Source organism: Ictalurus punctatus, chromosome 1 (genome assembly GCF_001660625.3).
Source record: "Ictalurus punctatus breed USDA103 chromosome 1, Coco_2.0, whole genome shotgun sequence".
Classification (NCBI taxonomy): domain Eukaryota; kingdom Metazoa; phylum Chordata; class Actinopteri; order Siluriformes; family Ictaluridae; genus Ictalurus; species Ictalurus punctatus.
In genome coordinates, this window is record NC_030416.2 from 37324295 (window position 1) to 37334067 (window position 9773).

The window sequence follows — 9773 nt, forward strand, 5'->3', positions numbered from 1 at the left end:
TATTGCCATCTTATGATTTTAATTATTGTATGAAATAAAGTTTAGCATTCATTCATTCATTTCTACCCTCCTAGTCCTGCATGAATCCCCACTAGATGGCAGTGTAAGGTTGTTTATATTATATATATATATATATATATATATATATATATATATATATATATATATATATATATATATATATATATATATATATATATATATCTCACACCTTATAATAACACATCATATAAATTTTACTTTAGCCCTTTAGACATTACTTTAGCCCAAGTGTGTCACATGACCACAGAGGCCTCTATCTCTCAGTGTGATCCAGGGGTCAATATCAGGTCCTGACTAGTTTCCTGAATATATATTCTCTCTCTCTCTCTCTCTCTCTCTCTCTGCATTGCTATTAATGTAATACAGACTGTAGGAAGGGACAAAGGTCAGATTTTTAAAAGGGTCTAATATATTCTAATAATAATAATAATAACAACAACAACAATAATAATAATCAGGTAGACAGGATACATATAAATTAATAACATTGATAATATATGTGGATGTAGGAGTTGATAGCATATAGAAATACAGTAAACATCTCATAAATATGTAGACCTGTAGTCCATAGAATACATAGCATTGTGGGCAAAAGTTTGTACACCCTTAAGACAAAATAAAGACAGAAATGTTATTTACAGCAACTACATATTTGTTTTGTTTGGGTTCACAGACGTGAACCGGTGTATGCGTAAAAAAAATTACATGATTTTGAACATTTGCATCCTTTCTGAATATGATGAACATAAACATAACCATATTGTGATGGCAAATATTTTCATTAACGCACAGACCCTTTTTGCCCTGATCCTGATCTTCAGTCACTTCTTCAAAGAAGCGAGAACAGAGAGGCTGGTGAGGGAATGACAGTAATTGAGAAAAGGAACTTCTTAATACATAACGGTTAAGGCTCTGGGTTACTGGTCAGAAGGTCTGTGGTTGAAGCCCTAGCACCACCAAGTTGCCACTATTGGGCCCTTACCCCTCTCTGCTCCAGGGGGCGCTGTATCATGGCTGACCCTGCGCTCTGACCCCAACTTCCTGACATGCTGGGGTATGTGAAGAAAATAATTTCACTGTGCTGTAATGTACACGTGATCAATAAAGACTTCTTCTTCTTCTTTATCACACCACCAGTGGAGTTAGTGATGTATGATGGAGTCTTGCTAGGGAAATTAAATCTGGCAAATAATTCTGATTTTAAAAACAAAAGCATGTAACAGTTTCTGAATAAATTCCTGAAGTATCAGAATGAGTGCAATACAAATGAACATAGACTTGTTTAAGTGTGCTTATTATATGCCTGATTTATATATATATATATCCTGAGTTGTTTTTTTGTTTTTTTGTTTTTTAAACCTGGTTGAGAATTGCGGACATTGTTTCCGTAATTACGCTTTTCCAATTCCGACAAGCAGAGCCACCAGGAATGCCAGGTTTCCCACGAAGAACAACAGCAGCAGAAGCAGGCCTGTACCCACCTAATACATTAGAATAAAATAAAGCAAAAACATTTCATATGGAGTGAAAACCTCTTTAAAATATAGGTAGACAGAAGTAAAACAATTTCACACACTCACCCCATCAACATCCTCCATATCTGAGGGAGAAAAACATTGTTGATGAGCAATTCATTTATAAAGCAAAACACAATGTCCACAGCGTCGCCTTTTAAACGAATGAAAGCTTATAAACACTACATTTCGGTGGGAAACCCCTTTTTAACCATCGTGATCATTTTCTGAAGAAAGAAAAACAGAGAGTGAAAGAAATCACTCTAATCGGTCTAATCATTTCAGCCTCTGCTTTATTCACTTTCTCCATTTGGTTTCTCTTTAGAACTCCTAATTTTTCTACATAACCCTGAGTTAATTCATTTTCATTTTAATGAAATAAATAAATAATGTTAAATAAATGAAGATTCATGTGATTACTATTTTATGGATGCAGGGTTTTGCATGTTATTTACAGCCTATATATTTATATATACAGGGTTATTTACACACTCGAGTTAGAGTAGTGAGAGACAAAATTGCTGTTTACTAAGCTATAAAATAAAAACATTACTGCACACTGACTTTAGGACTTTTAGGAGCTTTTACCTTTTTGGCTGTATTTGTGGTAAAAATCTTGGCAGAGGAAGAGAACTGCTTCCCAGGCCACGAATCCACCCATCACCTTCGGCATCCACTGAGAATCTGAGCTGTCGACCAGCAGCAGGCCGGTGAAGATCGCAGCCACTGACCATGAGATGGAGGACCATATTTACTTCAAGTTTTATATATATATATCTCACATTTAGCTTAGTGTGGAGAAAAACTAAGAACAAAAAGAACATTCTCACCTGCTAACCCTTTAATGGCTAAAGCATTTATAGCATGAGCCCAGTTAAAGATAAACCTCCTGCAGAGAAAAAATAACAGAGTGCCATGGTAAGTCTCTGTCTCTGTGTGTGTCTGTCTGTGTGTCTGTCTGTCTGTGTGTGTGTGTGTGTGTGTGTGTGTGTGTGTGTGTCTGTGTCTGTCTGTCTGTCTGTCTCTGTGTGTGTGTGTGTGTATGTGTGTCTGTCTGTCTGTCTGTCTGTGTGTGTGTGTGTGTGTGTGTGTGTGTGTGTGTCTGTCTGTCTGTGTGTGTGTGTGTGTGTGTGTGTGTGTGTGTGTGTCTGTGTCTGTCTGTCTGTCTGTCTCTGTGTGTGTGTGTGTGTATGTGTGTCTGTCTGTCTGTCTGTCTGTGTGTGTGTGTGTGTGTGTGTGTGTGTGTGTGTGTGTCTGTCTGTGTGTGTGTGTGTGTGTGTGTGTGTGTGTGTGTGTCTGTGTCTGTCTGTCTGTCTGTCTCTGTGTGTGTGTGTGTGTATGTGTGTCTGTCTGTCTGTCTGTCTGTGTGTGTGTGTGTGTGTGTGTGTGTGTGTGTGTGTGTCTGTCTGTCTGTCTGTCTGTCTGTCTGTCTGTCTGTCTCTCTGTGTCTCTCTCTCTCTCTCTCTCTCTCTCTCTCTCTCTCTCTCTCTCACCTCTCTTCCTGTGGTGAGCAGCGGAACATGGCACCGATTGGCTGAGCAAAGCTGAGGATCATCACCAAACAGCCCAGGACTGGATGAGCTCCCTATACACACACACATACACTCATTATTGTGTTATTAGTATAAACAAATTATTTAATATATTGTATATATAATATATAGTGTGTAATACATAATGTGTAGTTTGTAAAATACAGTGTGTAGTATAATATATAGTGTGTAGTGTAATATATAGTGTGTAGTGTATAATATATAGTGTGTTGTGTATAATATATAGTGTGTAGTGTATAATATATAGTGTGTTGTGTATAATATATAGTGTGTAGTGTAATATATAGTGTGTAGTGTATAATATATAGTGTGTAGTGTATAATATATAGTGTGTAGTGTATAATATATAGTGTGTAGTGTATAATATACAGTGTGTAGTGTAATATATAGTGTGTAGTGTAATATATAGTGTGTAGTGTATAATATATAGTGTGTAGTGTATAATATACAGTGTGTAGTGTAATATATAGTGTGTAGTGTAATATATAGTGTGTAGTGTATAATATATAGTGTGTAGTGTATAATATACAGTGTGTAGTGTAATATACAGTGTGTAGTGTAATATATAGTGTGTAGTGTATAATATACAGTGTGTAGTGTAATATATAGTGTGTAGTGTAATATATAGTGTGTAGTGTATAATATATAGTGTGTAGTGTATAATATATAGAGTGTAGTGTATAATATACAGTGTGTAGTGTAATATATAGTGTGTAGTGTAATATATAGTGTGTAGTGTATAATATATAGTGTGTAGTGTATAATATACAGTGTGTAGTGTAATATATAGTGTGTAGTGTATAATATATAGTGTGTAGTGTATAATATATAGTGTGTAGTGTAATATACAGTGTGTAGTGTATAATATATAGTGTGTAGTGTATAATATATAGTGTGTAGTGTATAATATACAGTGTGTAGTGTAATATATAGTGTGTAGTGTATAATATACAGTGTGTAGTGTAATATATAGTGTGTAGTGTATAATATATAGTGTGTAGTGTATAATATACAGTGTGTAGTGTATAATATACAGTGTGTAGTGTAATATATAGTGTGTAGTGTATAATATACAGTGTGTAGTGTAATATATAGTGTGTAGTGTAATATATAGTGTGTAGTGTATAATATATAGTGTGTAGTGTATAATATATAGTGTGTAGTGTAATATATAGTGTGTAGTGTATAATATATAGTGTGTAGTGTATAATATACAGTGTGTAGTGTATAATATACAGTGTGTAGTGTAATATATAGTGTGTAGTGTATAATATACAGTGTGTAGTATAATATACAGTGTGTAGTGTAATATACAGTGTGTAGTGTAATATATAGTGTGTAGTGTATAATATATAGTGTGTAGTGTATAATATATAGTGTGTAGTGTATAATATACAGTGTGTAGTGTAATATATAGTGTGTAGTGTATAATATACAGTGTGTAGTGTAATATATAGTGTGTAGTGTATAATATATAGTGTGTAGTGTATAATATACAGTGTGTAGTGTATAATATACAGTGTGTAGTGTAATATATAGTGTGTAGTGTATAATATACAGTGTGTAGTGTAATATATAGTGTGTAGTGTATAATATATAGTGTGTAGTGTAATATATAGTGTGTAGTGTATAATATACAGTGTGTAGTGTATAATATATAGTGTGTAGCGTGTAGTGTTTACCCCACTCCAGTCTTTTTCATATGAAAATATCAGGATAAAGGCAATGATGGTTGCCACAACTGAGAGAAACATCAGCGACACATGAGCCTGAGAAACACACCCACACACACACACACACACACACACACACACACACACACACACACACACAATTCAGCTTTCAGTTACAGTACAGTAAGGACATGGCGTTTAGTATGTGAGTGTCAGATGAAGACCTTCTGACCAGTGAGAATGCGGAGCTGAGGTGTAATTACTGTTCACTGCGACTCGCAGGATGAGCTTTCACTTCCTCTATCTCACCTCAATCTGTGTTCTGGTTCTTAGTGGCTCTGTGGCCTTTTTGTGGCTTGTAGCTGTAAATATTACAGAACTCTTGCACAGAAACCCAAAAACTTACCACAAACCAGAAGTCTTTCCCGCAGAACCTCTGTCCCGGAGCAGCTCTCTTTAGGAAGCGTGCGATGAGCATTCCCATACTGCCCGTGGTCATCCACGCAATCAGCATCAGACAGCCTGCAACCCAAATAACATCACACACACACACACACACACACACACACACACACACACACACACACACACACACACACACACACACACCATCACACACTCATTCAAACTCACACCACTCTTTTATTTCCTTTCATTTTAACACAATCCACTTCTCTTTTATCTTATATAATTTTCAGGCTATCCTTTTTTCTTTTATTTTAGTAAAAACTTATCATTTTTTCCTTTTTTTATTTTATTTTCATGTTTATTTTCTTCTCTTAATTTATTTTTATTTTAAGACATTTTTATTTTTGTTTGTTGCTCTTATTTTGTGACTATCCACTGTTTTTTTTGTGTTCTGATCATTTTTATTGTTAGGTCAAGCCACAAACTCCATTTCCCAGACTGCACTGCAGCCTACAAACATGGCCGCCATGGACTACAATTCTGAGAGCAGCCACTCTCACCTTCATTTTAATCACACATGCCTGTATCCAGTTCTCAGCACTATCACAGCCACAGTTTAAATGCACTTTCAGTCCCCTCACACGTTGAGAAGTGTACGCTCCATTCCTTGTGTTTGTGAGAGAGACTAAGCCAGTTTATCTCTCTGCTCATGGTTCTGTTACTGACCTCCTCTCGCCTTGTGATTTCTGTGATTGTCCTGCCTTTGATATCTTGTTTGTTCCTCGCCAGATCATTTGCCCGTTTCTTGATTCAGATTTTTTCCTACATTTTGGATTTGTCTGCCTGGATCTTAATAAACATCTCTACCTGCATGTGCATCTGTCTGCCGTTCCCTCATGTAATATTTATTTTATTGTTGTTATACTTGATTTATTCCGAGACTTTCCTTTCATTATTGGTTTCAATTTTTTTCTATTTTAATTTTTCTTTCAAGATATTTTCTCTAACTATTAGTCCTTTTTTTTTTTTTTAACAAATGATCACTTAGACCTGTTGAATGTGGCATTAATGTGAAGTGGACAATTCAATCAAATATCAGTTTCAGACACAAATCTATACCTTAGTTTATATATTAAAATGCTCTCGTGAGCACCAAGGACACACCCACCCATCCCAACAGAGCAGAGGCAAGAAGAGCAGAAGAGTGGTCACCAGAGGCAATTGCATGGCAAGAGTGGATGCGGACCTTAGTGGAAGACTGGAGAAAACACTGCGAGGGGTGTGGAGGCTTGGTTCAACCTGTTTGGAGAAATTCCCTACTAGGAGTGTAAAGCGAGTTTTGGCATATTTACCACCAACAAAACCACTGCATCAAGAAAAAAAAGGTAAGTGAGTGAGGGATCTAGCAACTGGTCCAACAGCTATGACGATTCCAAAATAATGGTAAATGTTCGGCACTTATATAGCACTTTTTTAACAGTTCCAAAGCACTTTACACTGTGTCTCATTCACCCTTTCACACACCAATGGTAGCAGAGCTGCCACGCAAGGTGCTAGCTTGCCATCATGAGAAACTTGGGGTTCAGTGTCTTGCCCAAGGACACTTTTAGCATGTGGAGTCATGTGGGCCAGGAATCAAACCGCCAACCCTACGAGTAGTGGAAAACCCGCTCTACCACCTGATCCACAGCCACCCAAAGCACTGTTGAAGGATGTCAAGCAGAGGGCTGAGTGCACTCGAAGGTGCAGGAAGAGGAAGGAGAAGGAATAAGCCAACTTCTACAAGAATCCCTATATGCCAGGCAGTTGTTGGAGAAAGCAGAGTGGGAAGCTAGAAATGACCATGGAGGAGCTGGAAGAATATATCAGAATCCAGTACAGCAACCCAGCAATGAATGAGCCAATAGGTTCGCTCATTCAGCCCTCCCCATGTCCCAGTTTAACATCTTGCCCCCCATGCTCAGCAAAGTCATCAGCTAAATGCCCAAATGGGATACCCTACAAACTCTATAAGAACTACCCTGCAGTGCTGAAGTTGTTGTGGACCCTCATGCAAGCTGCCTAGAAAAAGCAATGCATCCCATCAAAGTGGTGAAGAGCAGTGGTGGTATTCATCCCCAAAGAAAAGGACTCAAAAGTGATCAGCCTGTTCAGATGACCCTGCAGCTGACCTATGCCATATGGAACCAGTGGCACTGAGCATGCATGAACGATACCAGTGGCACTGAGCATGCATGAACGATACCAGTGGCACTGAGCATGCATGAACGATACCAGTGGGGCTTGCTACTGGGGAGGCCTGTATGGTTTTGGTTGCATTAGGCATGGTGGCCAGGCTGGAGGAAGAGCTGTAATCCTATGGGCACCAGAGGAGGTGCGGCAAGCAGTAATGCCATAGCAGGTGAACATCTACCTGTGTAATCAATATGCAGAAAAATAAACACATCCTCCTCACCTGTTGAGGTTTGAACTAATTTCTCATGAGGGCTTTAATAAATGTATTTTTCATAAATGTAATTAAACTTGTCTCTTCTGAGTGATTGAAATGTACGTGTCAAGATGCTTTACAAACACATGATAAAAACGTTACTAAGAAAGATAACATCGGTTTGTAAATGTTGAATCTGAATTCGTCTATCAGCTTTTTCAGACCCTTTATTCAGCGGTCATTTTTCATTTCCTTTTCATTTAGAGACTTATTGCTTTTGTTCATTTATTTTTTTTAATTTTTACATTTCCATTTTTTTTAATCTGAAACTTGTATTTCCTTTTTTCTTTTTTATTTCTGTTTTTAGACATTCTTTTTTTTCTTTTTATATTGAAACTTTTGTTTTTTATTTTAAGACTTCCTGTTTTATTTCTTTTCTGAAACATTCTTATGTTTAGGATGTTCACTTTATTAAATGTTTTGATGTTGAGACTTTTTTTCTTTTAATATATTTTTTTTTTCATTTTGAGACATTCTGTATTTATTTATTTATTTATTTATTTATTTACTTTTTTGGGGGGGGGGGGGGGGGGGGGGGGGTTGTATGTTGAGATTCTCCATCATTAATTTTTGTTTTATTTATTTTATCTTTTTTATTATTTATTTTTATTTCTTCCTTGTTTTTTCTTCATTTATTTTTATTTCTTCATGTTTTATGCTTGTTTCTTTTTTAGGCTTTGCTTGTCTTTTTTATTTTGAGAGTGCATTACACACACACAGTGCATTAGTTATTATGATGAAATGATAAGTGTGTGTGTGTGTGTGTGTGTGTGTGTGTGTGTGTGTGTGTGTGTGTGTGTGTGCGCACTCTAATGGTTGCAGATGAAACAAAGAAATAAATCAACGCTTACCGTGAGCTTTAATGATGGAAGGTAGCCCTGATGCAGTTCCCAGTGTCTGAGTTTTGGTGATGTCCACCTTAGCGCTGCTAATTAAGGGTGTGGTGGTGTGCATCGCGATCAAACCTGTCAGAACACATAATTCAAACTTTCTCTACACTCAAGATCACACAGTTTACAAAAAAGTACTCTTGTTCACACACATTTATTTCCAGTTACTCTGATATTGTTTTGTTTTGTTTTTTTATACAGCAGAGCATGTGTACAAGAACAAGGGTGAAAGCATCAAAGTGTCTTTGGAAGAGGAACTGATAAACAGTAAATAGACTAAGCACACATCATGCCTCTGTTATTATTCTGGATACGAATGAGTTTATTCTCAGGAGGGTTGGTGTGGTATTTATGAAATTCGGGTTAGTTTGTAAAATCATTTCTCTCCTGAGTTTCTGTAAATTTCTGTATAAGGAGACTCTTGACTGATCATATATATATATGAACTTTGACTGTATCGGCTGACATGATCGGCTTCGACTTGTACAATAGTCTATGAGTTCCTGTGAGTTTACACAGATACACAGTGATACACGGATCACGCTGTCAAGTTTAAGTTTAAACCACTAAATTAATCTTAGTTGTTCAATCAGAACAAAAGTAATGGCGCCCTATAACAGGAGGAGGAGTTTGTGTGTGTCTATCTTAGCTGATGTTAGCTGCAGTGGCTGAGCTGCTTTACTGGAAGATTTAGCGCACGCCGTGCTTATAGTGTGCTCTTTGACCATTTAGTTGTCATTTTGTTATTTTCAGCGCTCCGTGAGCTTGGCCTTTTATGAAGGCATAGCTAAATGCTGTGTGCTTTGTGAATAAAGATTGGCATTTGTCAACATACACAGGTGAGAATGAAGAAAATCAGTGAAACTTTTGTGAAGTTTTTTGTTTGGTTTGGCCACAAAAGCATTTGATGAAGGTTCACTGTTAGAGACAGAATAGAAATACACTATATGGCCAAAAGTATGTGGGCACCTGATCATCACACCCATGTGTGCTTCCAACTTTCTGGCAACAGTTTGGGGAGGAACCACATATGTGTGATGGTCAGGTGTCCACATACTTTTGGCCATGTAGTGTAACGCAACAGGACGAACAGTTTTGTTTGTGTATTCTGTGTGATTTGAATAAAATCTCGAACAGCTTTTCTAGTTCAAGATCAAACTCGAAACACTTGGCTAAAAATTGAGGATTGTGCTTGTCTGTCTTTC

The 9773-nt window shown here is 37.0% G+C and overlaps 1 protein-coding gene across 2 annotated transcripts in view; it reads right to left on the reverse strand.

The window, feature by feature from the left end:
* Positions 1 to 428: 428 nt before the first annotated feature.
* Positions 429 to 9773, reverse strand: part of zgc:163022 (putative ferric-chelate reductase 1) — a 26027-nt gene continuing 16682 nt past the window's right edge. For both annotated transcript variants that reach the window (XM_053684412.1, XM_053684413.1), the window contains 8 exons: positions 8530 to 8643; positions 5189 to 5304; positions 4792 to 4878; positions 3050 to 3141; positions 2387 to 2445; positions 2145 to 2282; positions 1623 to 1642; positions 429 to 1523 (listed from right to left, as the gene is read on the reverse strand). In XM_053684412.1, coding sequence (XP_053540387.1) covers positions 1434 to 1523; positions 1623 to 1642; positions 2145 to 2282; positions 2387 to 2445; positions 3050 to 3141; positions 4792 to 4878; positions 5189 to 5304; positions 8530 to 8643 — 716 coding nt within the window. In that variant the 3' untranslated portion in view covers positions 429 to 1433. The remainder of the gene's footprint in view (positions 1524 to 1622; positions 1643 to 2144; positions 2283 to 2386; positions 2446 to 3049; positions 3142 to 4791; positions 4879 to 5188; positions 5305 to 8529; positions 8644 to 9773) is intronic.